Source organism: Eleutherodactylus coqui, chromosome 4, assembly GCF_035609145.1.
Source record: "Eleutherodactylus coqui strain aEleCoq1 chromosome 4, aEleCoq1.hap1, whole genome shotgun sequence".
In the NCBI taxonomy this organism is placed as follows: domain Eukaryota; kingdom Metazoa; phylum Chordata; class Amphibia; order Anura; family Eleutherodactylidae; genus Eleutherodactylus; species Eleutherodactylus coqui.
In genome coordinates, this window is record NC_089840.1 from 77,333,222 (window position 1) to 77,354,134 (window position 20,913).

At 41.9% G+C, this 20,913-nt stretch overlaps 1 protein-coding gene across 3 annotated transcripts; it reads left to right on the top strand.

Moving 5' to 3' along the window:
* The first annotated feature begins 3,093 nt into the window (after positions 1 to 3,093).
* HIC1 (HIC ZBTB transcriptional repressor 1) lies at positions 3,094 to 13,816 on the top strand. Of its 3 annotated transcripts, none has more exons than XM_066599700.1 (2): positions 3,094 to 3,240; positions 9,201 to 13,816. In XM_066599700.1, exons 1-2 carry the CDS (start codon positions 3,216 to 3,218, stop codon positions 11,135 to 11,137), a joined length of 1,962 nt encoding a protein of 653 aa, XP_066455797.1. In that variant the 5' UTR covers positions 3,094 to 3,215; the 3' UTR covers positions 11,138 to 13,816. The 3 variants fall into 3 exon arrangements, with proteins under 3 accessions (XP_066455797.1, XP_066455796.1, XP_066455795.1); XM_066599699.1 differs by lacking the exon at positions 3,094 to 3,240 and adding an exon at positions 4,421 to 4,620; XM_066599698.1 differs by lacking the exon at positions 3,094 to 3,240 and adding an exon at positions 7,191 to 7,430.
* The last annotated feature ends 7,097 nt before the right edge of the window (positions 13,817 to 20,913 follow it).

Below are 20,913 nucleotides of genomic sequence, written 5' to 3' on the forward strand. Positions count from 1 at the left end.
GTGTACAGAACTGGATCAAAGATAGAAAACAGAGGGTGGTAATAAATGGTTCGTACTCTGATTGGGTCACAGTTGCTAGTGGGGTACCACAGTGTTCAGCATAAGGACGCATTCTGTTCAATATATTTATCAATGCCCCGATAGAGGGGCTGCACAGTAAAACATCAATATTTGCAGATGATACAAAATTATACAAGATAATTAATACAACAGAGGACAATATACGGCTACAAACGGACCTGGATGAACTGGCAGCTTGGGTAGAAAAACGGCAAATGAAGTTCAATATTGATAAATGTAAGGTTATGCACATGGGCAGGAGAAACGGATGTCACCAATATACACTAAATGGAGTACTGCTAGGGAAAAGGGATATGGAAAAGGATCTGGGGGTACTAGTGGATTATAGACTAAACTGGAGTAACCAATACCAGAAATAGTTGATGGAAAGATAGATAGATAGATAGATAGATAGATGGATATGAAATAGATGATAGATAGCTATGCAATAAGTAATAGATAGATAGTTAGGCCTCATGCCCACGACCGTGGCAGACTCCACTGGCGGAATATCGCAGGGGACTCCGCCACGGCGCCCCCCAAAACCCTCAAACTCACTTCCCAGGTCCACAGCGTTATGCCCGCCCCTCAACGGGCCGGCAGTTCAGGATGACACAGACGGTAGGCGAGGACGCATATTGACGCGATACTTCCGCTATGCTACAGCGGAAGTATAGCGTGACAGCCGGCTTCCGTTGACTACAATGGAATACACGCAGCAATTAGAGCATGCCGCGGTTCCTTACACAGCGGAATTCCGCGGTGGAATTTCACAGCGTGAACATTGAGCTATTAGGTTAAATAGAACCTAATAGCTGTGGCCTAACGTCACAGATTTCCGCCACATAAAACGTGGCAGAATTCCGGTCGTGGGCATTAGCCCTTAGATAGATATGAAATAGATAATAGATGGAGAGATAGGATAGAAAGATATAAAATAGGTAACAGATAGATATAACGATAGATACATTGATATGAGATGAAATACATGACAGATAGATAGCTATGAAATAGGTAGTAGATAGATTTCTATGAAATAGGAGATAAATAAATAGATAGATAGATGGATACCCTGCCCCCCCCCCCCCCAAAAAAAATAAGACCTATCCTGAAAATAAGCCCTACCTTTATTTTGTCAAAATTTTTCTGGAGGCTTAAAATATAAGCTGTATGCCGAAAATAAGCCTTAGCTGCATTGCATGAAAAAAAGGAATACATAACCTAGCAGGCTCGGTCCAGATCCCTCCCGTTGCTCTCCGGAGCACTTCTTGCAGTCCTCGGCCACCCACAGAAGACCACTTCCTGGTTACGGGATTCATAAATCCCACCTCCAGGAAGCGTATGGCTATGATTGGTTCTCAAGCGCTTCTTCTTAGCCAATCAATGCAGCGCTCAATGAAACAATGCAATGGCTGTGATTGGTTTATCGAGTGCTGCATGGATTGGCTGAGCAGTAGTCGAAGAACCAATCACAGCCATCACGTTGTGGAGACAAGATTTATGAATTGGCCAATCAATGCCACGGCTCGATGCATCAGAGCTCCGGAGAGCAGCAGGAGATATGAGGATAAGGCCTCCTTCCCACGAACGGATTTCCGCCTCGTAATTCGCGGCGGAAATCCGCTGCGTTGCCCGCAGCTATTAGGTTCTATTGAATAGCTCATACTAACCTAATAGCTCAGTGCTCACGGTGCGGAATTGCACCGCGGAATTCCGCACCGTGATTTCACCCGTCCTCACCCGCGGCATGCTCTATTTGCCGTGGGTGTACGCGCGGACGGCTTCCATTGCAGTCAATGGAAGCCATCCGTTCACGCTATCTTCCGCTGTAGCACAGCGGAAGATAGCGTGAAAACGCTTCCCCGCCCATCGCCGCCGCGTCATATGGCGCGGCCAGCGCGTCATGTGACGCGGTGGGCGTGTCACATGATGCGGCGGAGGTGGGTGGGGAAGCATCATGCGTGAGCGAGAACGCCGGAGCCGCAGGTAAGTATGGGGCCTCCTGGGGGCGCCGTGACGGGCTCCGCCGCGGAATTTCGCGGCAGAGCCCGTCACGCTCGTGTGCAGCCGGCCTAAATGGACAGATAGATAGCTATGAAATAGGTAGTAGATAGATAGATAGATAGATAGACAGACAGACAGACAGACAGACAGACAGACAGACAGACAGACAGACAGATAGATAGATAGATAGATAGATAGATAGATAGATAGATAGATAGATAGATAGATTAGATATAAAAAATAAGTCATCTGTCATTAGTAGGATGGCATGCTGTAGGTGATGACTATAATGTAGGTGTGGACAATAGATATGAAATAGGAGATAGATAGATAGATAGATAGATAGATAGATAGATAGATAGATAGATAGATAGATAGATAGATAGATAGATAGATAGATAGATAGATAGATAGATTAGATATAAAAAATAAGTCATCTGTCATTAGTAGGATGGCATGCTGTAGGTGATGACTATAATGTAGGTGTGGACAATAGATATGAAATAGGAGATAGATAGATAGATAGATAGATAGATAGATAGATAGATAGATAGATAGATAGATAGATAGATAGATATGGGATAAAATCAGCCTTCTGTCATTAGTAGGATCGCCTGCTGTAGGTGATGACTATAATGTAGGTGTGGACGTTAGTGACACTTGTATGTGTCCTGTACATATGGTGGATTCCTAGAGATTATTTGTTAGGTCCCCGACCATGAATGGAGGACCCCCCGGTTCAGGTCCCACCTGTCCCTGATACTGTCACCAGTGAAGTAACAAATCCTCATAACATGACATGTTTCGGACTTGTGGAGCGAAGTTGCCGCTGCTGCTGTGACCTCCAGACCTGACCTGCCCCTTGTGCGCGGCGGCCGGCGGTGTACAGTGCAGCCCAGTCTGCGGTTCCCATACCGGTCAGTGTGTAGTGAGGGGAGGGGCGGCAGACACCTCGCACAGGGTCCTCCCCGGCCCCTCGCACAGGGCAGAGCTCTCCGTACTGTGTGATAATAAGGCAGAGCCGGGCCGCTGAGCACAAGGTGGCAGTGTGAGAGCAGAGGACGGAGGCAGCGCTCCAGCAGTACCAGGGATACGGGAGCCGGGCACCACTGTCCAGGACCACAGCTTCCTGGGAACATCTCCAGCGGGGCATGGGTTTCAGAGAGGACCCCCAAGGTATGCTGTATACCTCTTGTCATCTTATAACATCTCATCCCCGCGTATGCCATGTAATGCCATCTTATAGCAATCTTTGCCAATTAGCTGTACAGCTTCAAGTCAAGGCTAGGATGCTAGGAGATGCCAACAGCCTAGAGTCGCCTTGTGGAACTTGGGATGTTCTTATGTTATCACAACTGTCACTTTGCAAAGGTGCAGTGATAGGAGTCACTTACAGGGCACTGCCAGGACCACTTGGCATGGGGTGAAAAGTGTTTCCATGAATTATAGAATTATGAATTTATAGATTTGTTAGTATGTCTAGTTTTTCAATGAAATACATATGCCAGGTCTGTCCTCCAGCAAGTCAGGGGTTAATGTCCCTAGCAGCTGTAGTCCTAGTCATTCCTGAAAATCCACTTAGGGACCTTTAACACGGGATGGAATTAGTCTACGTCGACATTTCTGCATCACAATGTTACCCTTGAATTCCGTATCTGTTAAAATCTGTGCGTCCTTACTTGAAAATCGCAAGATTAAAAACCGCAGCGGAAAAGCTTGCTGCGAAATTAAGGACGTCTTGCAGAATTGCTGTTGCGGATTTCTAACATACAGGAGATAAAATTCCACAATTAAAATCTGCAGTTAAAAAAACATAAAAAAATTCTGCGAAATGTTTCGCAAAGCGCATTCTTCAGTTAATAACGCAACAAAATCTGCATTATTTGACAAAATCCACAATTGCGCTGTGTCACCAGTGTGAAAGATCCCTTATGAGCACTGTGAAATGATGGGGTTAAAGGGATTGTATGACATGGTGATTGCATGTATGAGATGGGATAGAACAGATCGTACAGAGATTGAATGTATAATAGAGGATTGCAGAAATCAGATGGAGAACAGATTGTATGCATGAGAGGATTGTATGACATTGTGATGAATGGATGTTGTATGTCCAATAGAAACCATATGTTCTCTTTCCTGAAGAGGAGTGATAAGAGATCTCTTGGATCTGTCTGATCTGTGCTCATTGGTCTGGTGCAGGTAGAGGAGAGGAATCCTCCGGCATCCTAGGACACCAGTAGGAAATAGAGTGCACTGTCTCTTTAAGAAGCAGTTTCGCTGTGTGTGAAGTTCACGTTGGGGTCACTAGAAGTTCCTGCCCTGGATTTTACCTTGTAGTTTAATATAGCTACACATCACATGGGGCGCTAACAGCTCACAGAGGCTCCATTATCTCCCCAACATCCCGGCGCAGCACACAGCAGCCCGGGGAGAGAGGAGCCCAGCGGTGCTGGCACAGTACAGGGGAGGCTGGCAGCTGGAGTCCGCCCTGCCACAGCCCGGGGATGGTCACTCACTCAGGCATCAGTTGTGTGGACAGCACTGGGCTGCCAGGTAATGGGGCACACAAGGGCTGCAAGCTAATGGCATGGGGTGGCATATAATCCTGGTGGGTCAGGATGGGCATGAGTCTGGTGACTGGGAGGGGTTGCATGAATGCTGAGGTCTGACATGCTGATACTGAGATGTTAGCAGTACAGGAGAACGCAATGTTAATGTCTGGTGGTACAGGCTGGCATGGTGCTGGGGACTGTGGCACATACTGTAAAGTTACATTAGCTGAAGAATGTAATTCATAAGAATGAAAGCAAATCACTGCTGTTATTAATATCGATTCTGTAAGAGGTGCCAACACCTAGGTGCCTGGTACTGGAAGTGACAGCACAAGGGATACCCAGAACTGTTATCACACCTCGGTAATAACAGCAGTAGTCAACTTGGCACTCATCACCGGGGTGAGTGGGAATGCCAGTCAGACAGATGTGTCATTCTAGTATCAGTAATTGTCCGTCATCATCATCAGCATTACTGGCAGCAGGCAGAACACAGACTGGTACTGGTGCCACTAACAACCAACACTCTGTGTGATAATGATCTGTACATACACAATATATGTATATACATAGATATCGGGTCTGCAAGAGTTAATGACACCTTATATGTTGCACCACCGGGCAGAATCCGGGCAGTCACCGCCCCAGTCCAGACAGCTGTTTCTAATAACACAGTACAGTACAGTATGGAAAGGGTTAACGCCGAGGGTCTCAATATATATATAGAGGATATAAATATAATACCAGTTCTAATTATAACTAATAATGACAATAATCTGCTTGTCACCCCCGCCTGCCGTACTGTTATTATACATCATACTGGAGGGTCACATTGTACTACATGGAGATGCAACTATACTGCAGAGAGAAAACTAAGAATATATATTTATTTTTTAAAGGAAAAACTAAATCAGGAGAAAAGTGAAGACATGTTATTATCATTATTTCGTAAATGTAAGTTGTCAGCGCTGTAGAAAGCAAAATGAAGAAAGCAACTTTAATACAAAGAGTGATACAAAGCTAAATTATTATTACTGCCACTATTTTTAGTCTTACTATTATTATATATATTATTATTAACACAACGATTTTTGGATCATGCACTAATAAAGTCTCAGATTTATCATTCAAGAGAAGTGATGAAAATTAGCTAAACTTCTGTCTCCACTATTTTCGGAGGGAAGAGTTACAGAACATGTAAAAAATGCAATATGTTTATAAATAATTGTATAAAATGTTCTAAACAATTCATGTAGCAACAGAAATAGCAACAAAGTTATCATCTCCCAGGACAGAACTCTTCAGGTCTCAGCGAATTTCGATTAAAAAAATATATTATGAGAAAATAATTATTAGAGGAAGAGAAAACCCAAAAACCCCCAAAATTAATATTTATGCCCCGTTGAATCTCGACATCTTGAAATGATATAGTGAGTGACAGACGGGATGATTAGTTTAATTAAATTAGATAATCGAATGTTATCGGCATACATATAATAATAACAATAATAATAAAAACAATAACATTATTATATTCACACAGTAAGATTACTATGTATTTTTATACTATAGTAATTCAAATCTCGTTCCAGACAAATCTTATACTAATAAACTAATAAAGTAGAAAACAGAAAAATAGGAATTAGAAACTTTAATCCCGGCTCTGATGTTGGTTAATAGTGTCATCATCAGACATCTTCTGTGTCTTCTACTCTTACTATTCATGTTCCATGTCATCAGGAAGATAGGTATAATTAGCAATCATGTAATATGTGAGAATGGAAGGTAATTCCTGTATCCCAATAGAATGTATTAATCCTCGGGGTTTCCTCTGCACTCTCACTTTTCCTGCTCTGCTCTTCCTTATCAGATCAATAAGTCAGAGCAGATTACTGATAGTGACTTCCAGCCATAAATCCCTCTGTACTCGGGGGATCACAGCTAGCAGCTACTCCCAGCGCTGGGGCTCCCTCCTATGTGTGATAATAACACAGAACTGGGATTACACCCCGACTAAAGCTTCTTAGCACCTCATTATAGGAGACAGCAGCGGTGCAAGTGACAGCACGGGGATGTCCTCAGTGCTGAATACTCTGCACCACTAGGGAATTGTCAGACACTGCAGCCAAACCCCAGGGGGTGCGATAATATCCAAAATGCAGAGTAAGAATATACATACATAGACACATATATAGTGTGTACATGTATGTTTATATACACACACAGTATATCAATGTATATGTATGTATATTCTTACTCTGTATTTTGGACATATGTGTGTGTGTATAATATATATATTATACACACATATGTCCAAGATGCAGAGTAAGAATATACATGCATATACATTGATATACTGTACGTACTGTGTATATATATATATATATATATATATATATATATATATATATATATATATCAGTGTGTATATAAATATATATATATGTGTGTGTGTGTGTGTGTGTGTATCACACAGTCACATTCATGTATCCATATATAAGATGGGATGGTTATACATTATACATAGGGAGGGGGGGACACCTGTCAGACACCAGAGGAAGGTGGAGTGATGTGAAGCTGCTGGTTCCTGATCTGGGCCGATGATGTCATTGTATTAATGCCTACAAGGGGATTGTAGCCACCCCCAGATTCACATGTGCAGGGGATAAAAGCTGTATGTATAGGAGATCAGGTGGCACAAGGCATCGGACACGAAGATGAGGAGGAGGAAAAGTTGGGAAGCTCCGCATTTACTATCTACCACTGACAGCAGGGTCTCTGTCATACTGCATGCTGCCTCCTCTCAGCAAGGTACTTCAGCGCTTCTTCCACTTACCCCCCAGCAGTATTGCCCTTCATACCCAGTCTACCCACACACAATTATTCATCGGCAACAGCCCTAATCCACTTTATTATGCCTATCACTTACTCCTCAGCTCTAATGCTACACAGGCGACTGCTGAGCAACACTGGGGCACAAATATATTCATATAGCCGTGCAGGTTAAGGTTAAGCCTGGTGCGTAGTGGCAATCAGTTGGGAAGTGGTATATCATACTTAGATAGATCATCATTTTACAGTACTGTGTAAAAGTTTTAGGCAGGTGTGGAAATAATGCTGTAAAATAAGAATGCTTTAAAAAAATAGAAGTGTTAATATTTATTTTTGTCAATTAACAAAATGCACAGTGAATGAACAAAAGAGAAACTAAATCACATCAATATTTTTGTGACCACCCTTTGCCTTTTAAACAGCATCAATTCCTCTATCTACACTTGCATGCAGTTTTTGAAGGAACTCAGCAGGGAGGTTGTTCCAAGCATCTTGGAGAACTAACCCCAGATCTTATATGGATGTAGCTAGTTCAAATCATTCTGTCTCTTTATGTAATCCCAGACAGACTGGATGATGTGGAGATCAGGGGTCTGTGGGGCCAAATCATCACTTCCAGGACTCCATTTTCTTCTTTACACTGAAGATAGTTATTAATGACATTGGCTGGATGTTTGGGGTTGTTGTCCTGCTGCAGAATAAATTTGGAGTCAATCAGATGCTTTCTATTTTTGAAAAAAAAATTCTTACTTTGCAGCATTTTTCCCACACCTAAAACTTTTACACAATAACGTATATATAAAAAATAATTGGCTTTTCTAACAGGTGATCAGTGTGTGCTGCGGGCACTTAGCAGAGCACATCACTTACATATGACTCCTGGTTGTCTTGCTCTGCTGAATGCTAAATCGAGTACTCAGTAAGCAGTACTAAAGACTAACGGTATATTCACGTGGACAATTTTTTCATCCGATTTTTGGACAAAATTGAAACAGAAATAAAGCACAGTATTTTAAATGCTTATGTTCCACATTGGCAATTTTTTAATACAGTCTGAGCAACAAAAAAAAATCGTAGCACGTCCTATTTTGTTGTGATTTTTGGATGAAAATTGCGTATTGAAGTCTATGAGTGTGTTTAAAAAATTGAACTGCACTTGTTTGATGCAATTTCAATCCGTTTTTAATGCCTGTAACTATGGTGACCATTAAAAAAATAAAGAGAACCAGGAAGTGCCGTCCATGGACATTTTGTGCGTTTTTAAGATCTGATGCAAATGGATGAAAATTGGGCAGAAAAATCAAATAAAAAATGACATCGAAATAGCAAGAAAAATCAGACTGATTTTTCAGGATTAAAAAAAAGCAAAAAACGCCTGTGTTCATAGAGCCTAATATCAGGATCTCCAGTGTGAATGATACAAGCAGCTGCGGGATGCTGTAAAGTATCTAGATTAATAGGCTTCATATAAAATGTAAACATTGAGAGTTGCACCATACATGCAGATAGTTATCTGGAACTACAAGTTTCGGCACAGATTTATCAATATCCTGATGTTGTAGCAATGTACTTAGATAACCTAGAGAATTCGTACTTGATCATAGTGCACCAAGCTAAATAGAACTGTGCCCAGTACCCATCATATTAACCAGCTTGCTTGATCTTCCTTTTCAGGCATTATTTTTCTGTTTTTAAGTATTTAATTTCCATAACTAAGTGACTTATGATGATGTGTCTGTGTTTCTGAAGGTGGACAACTGAACACGATGCTGGATGCCATGGAGGTACCAAGTCATTCAAGACAACTTCTTCTGCAGCTGAACAGCCAGAGGACTAAAGGCTTCCTATGTGATGTGATCATTGTGGTACAGAATGCCCTGTTCAGGGCACATAAGAACATTTTAGCTGCTAGCAGTGTCTACTTGAAATCACTGGTTGTCCACGATAACTTGATCAACCTGGACCATGAAATGGTCAGCCCCAGCATCTTCAGGATCATCCTAGACTTCATCTACACAGGAAGACTGGGAGACGCTGAGCCAGCTAGTGAGCCGCTCTTTGGGGCAGTGTTGGCAGCTGCCAGCTACCTGCAGATTGCTGACCTGGTATCTCTATGCAAGAAGAAGCTGAAGAGAAATGGAAAATACTGCCATGTAAGGACATCAGGTTACCCAGGTTTTGGGAGTCTTGGAAGGGGATTGAGAGCCACAACCCCAGTCATTCAATCATGTTTCAATTCAACTCCAAGACCAGTAGATATACCACCTGGAGAACCAGTGAACCCCCTTAATACACACTGTGGGGAGCTCTATGCCTCTATAGCTCAGGGCAATCAGCTGCACCAGCATGGGCTCTGCCCACCAGAAAGGCATTGCTCTCCTTTATGTGGACTAGATCTTTCCAAGAAAAGCCCAAACCGACCCTCTAACCAGCACCACTCAGATGCAACTGAAAGCAGGGAGCCCCCCATGCCAGGCAGACCAGACAGCCCTCCAGTTAGTGCCAGCCTCCTGACCAACAATGGTTCTTATAAAGACCAAACCCATGGTTACCCAAAGCTGGACAGCAGCAGCACTCCACCAGCCCCTCACCCTGAGCCCTTCAGAAACAGTGTTTCAAACAGCCACCTTAGGACTGACAGTCGTGATCTGATGTTTGACTGGATGAAGCCTGAGCCACTTGGAAATTATGTAGATGAAAGTGACAGAGAGAAAGACATGGACAGAGAGGAGAAAGGGGAGAGTTCACCTTTATCTCAGCAACCCAGATATCCCAGTATTGAGAGCAATGAGCCAGATGACGATAAAAGCACCAGCGAGGAGACTGGCAGCAGTGGGGACCCCTCACCCTCTTCCAACCTTGAGAGGTACCATTGTAACCACCTGTATGATCCAGAGAGCTATGGGGACAACTTGTATGTCTGCATTCCTTGTGGCAAAGGATTTCCCAGCAGTGAGCAACTCAATGCCCATGTGGAAGCCCATAATGAAGAAGAGCTGTACCACAAGGACAGCATGGAGCCACCAGTGCCATTTCTAGATAAGACCAGCCAAAGTTTGGGTGACATCATTAGGCCTTACAGGTGTTCCTCCTGTGAGAAGTCCTACAAAGATCCAGCCACTTTGCGCCAGCATGAGAAGACCCATTGGCTCACTCGCCCTTACCCATGTAGCATTTGTGGAAAGAAGTTCACCCAAAGAGGAACAATGACACGTCACATGAGAAGCCACCTAGGGCTCAAGCCATTTGCATGTGATGCTTGTGGGATGCGTTTTACTAGACAGTACCGCCTGACAGAGCACATGAGGATCCATTCTGGAGAAAAACCCTATGAATGTCAAGTATGTGGGGGGAAGTTTGCTCAGCAGAGAAACCTCATTAGCCACATGAAAATGCACACCACTGGACCAGATGGAAAACCCAAGCTGGACTTTCCTGACAGTGTCTATGCTATGGCCAAGTTCACTGCAGATCACCTAGGTCTTAAACAGGAGAAAGCAGCTGAAATCCTATCCCAGACCTCACACTTTCTCAATGATCCCAAAACTATAGAGAGCCTCTACCCATTGGCCAAATTCACAGCAGAACAGTTTGGACTTACCCAGGAAAAAGCTGCTGAGGTCTTAACCCAAAGTCAACACCTGGGCAGTGATAGTAGGATCATTGAAAGGTTCTCTTCTCCTTAACAATCTCCTTTACTTCTGGGTCTAGAAACCAAAGGTGCTCCAGATCAAAAATGTGCATCAACAAGGACCATACAGACAATTTCCCTAGACCTCACCCTGCAGTGCCCATTATTTGGATGCAGATTCTGGGCTTCCAAACCATGATTTCCAAAGACTATGAAGTGGCAGCTTGAACCTGTGAATCACTGAGTGACCAGGCAGAGTTGTCACATTGGGGAAGCAGCACTTTCAGAGGGACTTGTGCAAAGGCTCTGGTGTACTATCCCATGGGAACAAGGAAAGAAAATCCCTCCACCATGTAGACAACCTTTCCTCTGCCCAAGGTAGTGGTGAGAGTTGCTGCTTATTGTCCTATGAATGGTGGACGTTTATATAGAAGTAATATTGTATTTTTTGTATTGTAAGGACAATCAGATGCAGAAATCAGTATTTCCCAAATATTTAGTAGTTATGCAATATTAAATGCCCTGTAAAGATGTGAAGAGGCTCACCCAACAAGTTCAGGGCAGACTATTAGCAATGAATAGTAATGCTAGGGCAACATGCACATCAGCTGCCCATGACTTATTAAGGCACTTTTACACGCAACAATTATCAGTCAAAAGCCATCTTTTGAGCAATAATCGTTGTGTGTTAATGTGTGCTGATCGTGCACTTACCTGTGGTCAGCGATGGACGAAAAGTGCTCGGTAAGTGCACGATGGGCACATTTACACAAAACCATTATCACTCAAAATATGGCTTTTGAGCGAATAAGAGGGACCGCACGCTGAGTTCTCTGCAAGCAATGCTGATAACATTCTTTAATAGCTGCTGTCCCGCTGGAGAGCAATATCAATGTATTTAGAGAACAGACCACCCACTGTTCTCTAAACACATGCAAATGAAGCTTCTAGCTTCATTCATTACTGATTAGCCCATTAGTATCTATGCAAAATAATTGCTCAAAACTGTCAGTTTCAGCCGAATTTTGAGCAATCATCTGTGACAATGAATTGGGGATGACTGGAACAATATGTGCTTCATCGGCAATGTTAATTCTATGCAATATGTTGGTAAAGGACACTGACTTACTATGAGTCCAGAGTATCCACAGATCTCTCCTTATGTGTCCATTTCTGAAGAACAAGCATGACTCAATAGTCTGCTTGCTCTGCAATTTCAGCGCCTTCACTGAGCCACAACAATGCATTCCAGATCTTGAGTCAACCATCCCCAGTTTACTGTCATTAGAAGTCAGGAGACAAGTAGCTAATATCTGCTAATGAGAAATGGGGAGCACTTTGATCCTGTGACAAGGGATGTGGCACTGCATGATGTACCACAGACATGATAGCCACATGAAGAACACAGCAGAGAGGGGTGTTGCCTGCCAGGTTGGGGCACTGTGAATTGCCTCAGGGTTGACTCACACCCACTATAGATGTCAAGTGTGGGTGTTCAGTTCCTAGAAATGACACCTCCCTTTTCCAGTCATTATTTCCCAATGCTTCCTCACCCCCACATTTTTTGGGGGACCAAAGCAATAAAGCTCTGGGTGCCTGTGTGATGTGGGAATACTGATTTGTGCTGTCTGCACAGTGTATTATATGAATATTTTTGTATTATAATAATGTGTCTCTTGGAGACTATTGTGCCTTAACTATTATACCACTTAATGCCCAGTATGTTGTAAGAGCAGCAATCCAACAGTCTAGCAGGGGTTAACTGCTGTTGCAGTGCTTTACAGCAGTAAGCTCAGGTTTCCAGAATCAGGAGCTGAGCATCTATGCTTTATTACATGTGCAATCCCCCATTGCCTCCACAACCCTAACCCCACACCAAAGACATTATGACATTGGAACAGTGTCAAAACCAAATAAACCCCAACCCTTTTGGTACAGTGCCTTATGCTGAGACCAAAGCCTGCTCTCCCATAAGAGCCAACACAATAACCACTGATGGGAGGGAGGCAAGGACTGTTTATGTGTAAGTTAATGTGCTGACTGTAGATAGGCAATCATCCAATATATTATATTATGTGCCAACTGTGAAGATGTGGGTACCTGCATATGTCTATAATAACCAGAGGTCCATAACCCATGTCATTACACAGAAGTACTCCCACAGCTGCTGAACTGACATTGGTTGCCTGCCTCTGGTGTCTTGTTCTCACACATCACAGGGTTAATCCTACCGGGATTGAGGACTATGCTTTGTATTATACAGTCAGTCACTGTGTCACACATATTGATGAATGTTATACTGGTGATGAGCAGAGACTACATCAAGAGATCACAACCTGAAATAAACCTATGAGTACCATATTGTGTCACATATGCTTATCTATCTCTTTAACCCTTTATGCAATACCCAAGTCACCTCTAGTAGATACCTCAGACATCATCTTCTCCTCGAAAAGGTTGATATTAAGTTGACAAAAGTTGCAGGAATGTTAGCATGACCCATTGTAAGTATCATCGTGGTCTGCTCTTGCTTAACCTGTTCAGTGCTGGAATAAGTACATGATTTCATACCTTTTATTGCAAGTACAGTACTGGGAGAGCTAGAGCAGATCATTCCTAATCACATATCAATCCCTGTATTTTCTGAGGGCCCATGTGGACTTCTTGTACTTATCTAACTTATTTTATCAAGTTGCCTTATTAAGGGAAAACAATAAAAAAGTGTGCTTCATAATAGTATTGTCATGATTTCATATGGGAAAGCCTTCATCTCATTAACTGTGCATGACATAGAAGAGGTTACACATGTTCATGAGGACCACTTCATCCAGGGTAGGAAGGGGAGTCTGCACTGCACACACACAATAAGCATCATGATTGCTTTTCACACATTTTTTTCTACACTTTTGGATTTTTTTTATATTAAAAAACAAGACAACAACATATTAGAATGTTTCCATTGTTTTCTGTGAGCCAAACCTATGAAAATGTTTATGTAAAACAGTATAATTTTGGCAAACTATTGTAAATGCAAAAAAATATACTCGAAATTATCTTTTTTTATTATGAAAGTCAATGGGGGCAGTATATGCCAAAACGCCATATGGCATAGGATAAGATATAGTGCTATGCAAATTTTTTACGCAGGTGTGAAAAAATGCTGCTAAGTAAGAATGCTTTCAAAAATAGAAGTCTTAGTTTTTTCGGTGAATGAACAAAAGAGAAATCTAAATCAAATCAGTATTTGGCGTGATCACCCTTTACCTTCATAGCAGCATAAATTCTTCTAGGTGTACTTGCACACAGTTTTTGGAGGAACTCAGCAGGGAGGTTGTTCCAAGCATCACAGATCTTCTGTGGCTGTAGGCTCGCTCCAATGCTTCTGTCTCTTCATCCCAGTCAGACTGGATGATGCTGAGGGTTCATATCATCACTTCCAGGACTTATTTGAAGATAGTAGTTAATAACATTGGCTGTATGTTTGAGGTTGTTGTCCTGCTGCAGAATAAATTTGGAGCCAATCAGACACCTTCTATTTTAGAATAAATTTTTTACTTTGCAGCAGTTCTTTCACGCCTGCCTAAAACTTTTACACAGTACTCTATACATTTGCTTTAGACAAATTTTAGGCTTTGTTTTGGCAACATTGTCTTTTCTTCACATAAAAACATATACCTTTCCGTATGTGGTGATCAGGAAATCTTCACTTTTTATAGAATTAATCATCTTGACAATAGGCCCCCGTGAACATTGTCCAAATTTCCCATTTCATGACATTTGTTCCCAGATGACTCTTCAATACAAATGTAATATATAAAAAGTGACACTTTGTATCAAGTCTCAAAACCTTTTTTTACTACTGCCAAGTCCCCAAATCATTTAGTCTAATGAACCTTGTACCTTGCATATGAGGAAGTGAGGAATGTTCATCAACAGTAATGTATAAAAGTGAGTTTGTATCTAGAACTCCTGTGACATCGCTGTAAAGTGCTGAAAGACTCTCTGAGTTATTCCATCACATTGCAGAAATATAGTCGGTGCAGAAGAAATAATATCCTGCCCAGAGGCATTCATCACAAGCATTATGTATCAAGTTGCTGTCACTGATAGCAAATAATCTCAATTGCTATCAAAATAAAATAATAAATAAATAAATCTTGGTATTTGTATAGCACCAACGTATACCGCAGCGCTTTCATGTAATTTATTCATTACCCCCCACCAAGCTGGATACTCATTTTACCAACCTTGGAAGGATGGAGGGCTGAGTCAACCTTGAGCCGGCTATCTGAACCATTCAGGGATTGTACCCGCAACCTTCAGGTCGTGAGCGAGAGTTTAGGATTGCATTTCCGCTGCCTTAACACTTTGCCCCACACAAGGCTCATTAAATTAGTCATGATTAAAATCTCACTCCCTGCATTATTTATCCTCATTTACATACCCCATATATTGTTCCATCACATAGTTGTCATCTGCTGACATGAGTTTATCTCATTCTAGCTGTAACTGCTTTATCTACAGTGAGATCCACTGAGCCTTGGCTTAAAAATTTCCAGCCTACACATGTAACAGTGCATAGTGCACAAAATGTTGGGCAAACAAGTCTCCAAAGAGTCAGGTCTCATGTAATTGTTTCAGTCTTTTGTCATAAATGTACCCACTAGCGAACGGGCTAATGATGATGTCACTCGCTCGTTCAAACAATAATCGACTTGTCTTAAAAGACCCACAGATATCAGGCTGGGTTCACATATGTCAGTTATGTCTGGCCAATTGTTTTATGCCTGAGCGAGATAAGCAGTGGTACTTTTCTGCACTGTGTGCATTGGTCTGCTACCTGTAACTGGACAGAAAAGGGGCAACATATAATGGTTTTCCGTTGAGCGCAGGAGACATCAGCATCAAATCTATGGTCTGGAAGCCATGAGCGATCCTATAGAAAACAATGGGATCAAGTCTGCTATCAGTTTCCCTCCAGCATTTCACTACAATGCCGGAGGAAAAAAGAACAAAGGATACCCAGGTATATGGGAACCTGACCTTAATCACACAGTACAGATTTGATGCAGTTTTTAAAGCATCTTCTTAAGCCAAATTCTGCTTATAAACAAAGTACTGATGTTGCAGCTGTAATGCATACTGCATTAACGCGCTATTGAACTAATGAGTCGTGCTGAGCTGTGACTACGCAAATTTTATTGCAAGGCTGCCATTCAAAGTGAATGGCAACGGCCATGCTACACAATTTGCATAGTGTGGCTTAAAGATGCTAGGCTGTCTATGCTGCGAATGTGGCACGCCATCCTTCTATATTATTCTGTAATTAGATCCATCACCAGTTTTAGCTAAGGAAAACACATTAAAACATTGACCCTGATACAGAAATCCAAATCTCCAGTATACTATATATGTAAAACCTCTCCAAAAGACCACCTGTCTGGGAAAACTCCCTCCTTATCCAGACCAGATTTCCTGCTGAGACAGATTTTCAGTTCCATCATATATTATGCATACTGGACATCTTTTTTGAGATGACCACCATCCCTAGAAGACCTTTTTAATGCAGTTTTGGGTGGTCATTCCTAAGAGGTTTCTGTGAGCTCCCCCTATTGGTGACTAAAGGCAGCTAAAACTTAAGTATGTAATTCTATTGGCATATGAAGGAAATCTGAGGAACTGGAGTTCTGCACAAGAAAGTCATTCGATGAAATTAATAACCACACAAGTTTTGATATACTTAGATTAAAAAACCATATTGACACTATTAAAATCACAAACACAAGGGCTTATTGGTAACTTCTAGAATAAATAAATAAAATAAATCTGGTTATTTGTATAGCGCCAACTTATTAGCTCTGCAATGATGATTTCTTTTGATCAATAATCACTAGTGATGTTTCCATTTTTAAAACAATTATGAAAAAACAAGATCATTGCAATATTAATATGAAATATGTACCTAAGGCCGCATCCACATGGCTGTGTGCGAGTCGCACCCATATCAAGTGCAGAAGCCATTGGACAGAACATCTGTAAGCTGTCCGATATTTACGGATCACACACATGTACTATTCTCATAGGAGAGGACATGTAGCCATTTTTATACAAACAGACCATCAATCTGTGAAAAAACAACTATGTGAATAGCTATTATGGGTCCGTGCAATACATGGACAGCACACAGCTTAAAAGTATGCCTGTCTCAATGGCCTGTAAAGGTGACGATATTCCACAAAATTATATTTTTCGTTTTCATCATTTCACTCTCAAATTTAGCATTTTTTAAATATATATATAAATTTTGAGCTATTTTTTATAGTTTATTTTAGACCAAATAAATTACAAACTTTTCAGTAACTGAATTTTAGGAACAATGACAATATTATGTAGTTCCTAGTAACAAGATGGACATTTGTCTTTTATCAGACTTTGTGTTAATACCTTATAATTAACAATCAATGTTCAGACAGATCGTAAAGGGACAGACATAGATATAAAGAATGTGTATAAATTGTAACACTAATAAAAAAAAAACATAAATCATGACTAATCTATACCTGTACACCGCTCTACTACAGGTCCCATCATGTCCGGCCAACCACTTACACTAATCATCTTGAAGGATTCTAGTCTACCCGGTATAGAACTTGCCGTATAAGGGGCTGCACTAGTGTAATATCATGCCGGTTGGTTATTTGCACACAGGGGTATTTTGTTAGGAATGGTTTTATTTTATACTGCTATTATAGTGATAATGGTGATTTTTCTAAGAAGATATGTTAAGGCTGATTTCACACACAGCGTTTTTTGTTTTTTTTTGCAAAAATCCCTATTAGGTTTTTGATATAGTTTTTGATCCAGCCTGACGGAGAGGTAGAAGCCCTCCCTTTATATTGCCCATTCATTTTGAATCCACTCCTGCTGCGTTTTTACGAAAACCTAGCAGGTCAAATACATTTTCTGGCAGGTCGTCCAGATTTCCATCAGATCTGTTATCCCTTCACACACAACAACCAATCTATGGGATCATAGTGTAATAGTGGTGGGCGCGCAGAGCTGGGAGCAGCGGCTGCTCAGTGTCACCTCTCCCCATCATGTGTCAGGCAGGACGGAGGGAGGAAGAGCAGCGGGCCAGAACTTGGCATCAGCAGGACGTCCTGCATTGTGTGTGACAAACAATGGAAACAGAATCTTTGAAAAAGAGCAGATTCTACCAAAGTGAGGATGTTCAGCTGGAGTCACAGAGAGGGATTTGGACGTGCAGGCAGCACTGGTACTTCCCATCCCAGAGAGAAGGGGGGGAGCTCTGGGTTTACAGGAAGACACAGAAAGTGAGATTTAACCAACACCATTCCAAATCTGTGCTTTTTAATGTGTCTGTAATACAAGACCTACGCCAGAAGCAAACCGCAGGCTCAAAGTGTTCGGTGCAATCATGGCACCGAGTTTTGTCGCTTGCCACAATTTGTGCTCTAATGTTTAAATATCATACCGTATTTTCAAAGCAGTGAAGCTGTATACATTTTAAAACCAGATTGGTCATTAAAGGTGTTTTCTGGGACTTAAAATAAAAGTGATATGCTTAGAATTGTGTGAAAAAAGAAAAAAGGCATGCCTACTCCATCGGCTCCCCGTCCAGCGCTAGAAACTCGGTGCCCACCGCTTGGACAAAAGAAGAAGGCTGGCAGTCACATGCCGTTCATTGCACATGACCATGAAGCTAATCACAGGCCTCAAGGCCATTGATGAATCACTGCTGTGATTGCGGAGTACTCAGTGAACGGCCCATGACTAGCCTGCTTCTTCCAGGTTCCGAGGAATTGGCACCAGTCAATGGAGGAAGGATTCCGAGAGGATCCGAAATCAGATTGTGTATTTTTGTTAGCCATTAAAAGGTATCATATCTACAGGATTACTTGGTTTCTCTTACCGAGAACAATCACTTACTTCTAAGATGATCACATTTTTTTTCTAAGTCTAGAAAGGAAGTCCATCAGCATAGGACAACCACTATTAACCAATCACGCCATTGGAGGGATGCTAAGATGGCCAGTGCTAGAGACTTTATTTCTCTTGGTAGTGCTTCCGTTATGGACAGATTTGTGGTTGTATGCCCAGCACTCCATAGGCAAATGAGTGCTAGACAGTCTGATGGGTTTATGCTCCCAGTCCTCCCAAATCCCTTTTAGCTAATTACTGACATCTATAGCTCCCTTTTGCTTGGGACTGTTACAAACAGAAGGGAGGTGTAGCCGTCAATCATGTCTGAGTAATAGGCATAGGACTACTAGGAATGCACTGTAACACTTAACTTCCTCAATTTTTTTTTTTTTTTAACAGGGACTGCATGGTTGGCCCATAAATACTTGCACGGAGACAAACCCTTTAGGTACATTGGGCTCGTTCACATTATCTTCAAGAGTTCCGTTTTCCTGCTGCATTATGGCAGCAGAAAAATGGAATCCACAGGTTGAATAGATCTGTTCATGAGGGAACCGAACGGCGAAGAACGGACTCCATTGACTATAATGAGGCCCATTTGTTTCCCATCCAGCTTACATTTTTAAGGGGTTGTCCGGATTAGATACAAGTTTTTAACCATAGATCCAAATGTGTGAAAACAATAAAAGCAATGGTACTTATCTATCCCTCAGCCCTGGCGATCCAGCACTGCAGCCTTGTGGTCTTTGTTTTGGACCAGCTACCACCTGACCACTGCAGCCAATCAGAGGCCATAGCTGTCAGGAGCTGTTCTCCTGGCATCACCGCTCAGATTCTGGGAGCCATGATAGCAGCACCTGATCGCTATAGCCTCTGATTGGCTGCAGTGATCAGGTAGTAGCCATTCTAAAACAAGGACCGGGAAGGCTGCACCGCTTGATCGCTGTCTTGTTCTCTCTTTAATCCGTGTAATTGATACAGATCAGGAGAACTTTTTTTCCCCATTTATGGTTTAAATAAAAATAACCATAGACTAAAAATCCAACTTTTATAAAAATGTACAAAAATAAAAGATAAATGCTTCCATTTCCCCTGGGCTGGTATAAGATGTTGTATCAAGCTGCTCATCACCAGAATCCTCATGTCTTCCATTATGCATTCATGATTGTGGATTGCTGTCAGTGTTGAGTTTTTGTATTTCGTTCTTGCAGGCCAGGTTCTCACTAGGAGTTTGTGGGCATTCGGCATAATATTTTGCACATAAGCCATTGCACTAACCATGTTACCTATAAAGCAGTAGAGGATTATATACTTCCCATCCACACATGGTAATAGTACGCCGGACATTTTTGAGCCCTGCTGCCTTTTTACAGGCTCCGTCCCTGCTGATTTGTGGATTATTTTTCCCTGTTAAGTTCAGTAGGAAAAAAATGCAAATGGAAATCATAGCCTTGTGTGAACCCAAACTAACATGTTATGTGAGCACTGGGCATCCCGTCTAGAGGTGCCAATTAGGGTTAAACCACTCATTATCCTTTTTTGGATGTTTGCTTTAAAAAACGGTTTAGAAATCTATAAATTCCATGGGGGTACCGAAGCCGGATCTCATATCAAATGGAGGGAAATACTTCTCATAACCTCAATTAGGTCATCATTTCACACTGCAGAGTGAGGTTGAAGGAGTTCAGGTAGGAAAGAAAGAAAATCCTTGTGGTTTCCTTTTAGTGTCCAAAATAAGATTACATTTTATTCTTCTCTTATAACAAAACTCCTGTGTGTGTGGGATAGAAAATCCTATGGCCACAGGAAGCCGCACCCCAAAAATAGTAAGTGGGAAATTACTTAAATGATAAAATAACCCCCCCCCCCCCCAACCAAGTGTTGGTA

Bases quoted from the DNA above. Each gene is read 5' to 3' on its own strand.
- HIC1 (XM_066599698.1), top strand. From the start codon at position 7,337: ATGAGGAGGAGGAAAAGTTGGGAAGCTCCGCATTTACTATCTACCACT. The intron at 7,431-9,200 runs GTACTTCAGCGC...GTGTTTCTGAAG, and splicing joins TGCTGCCTCCTCTCAGCAAG to GTGGACAACTGAACACGATG.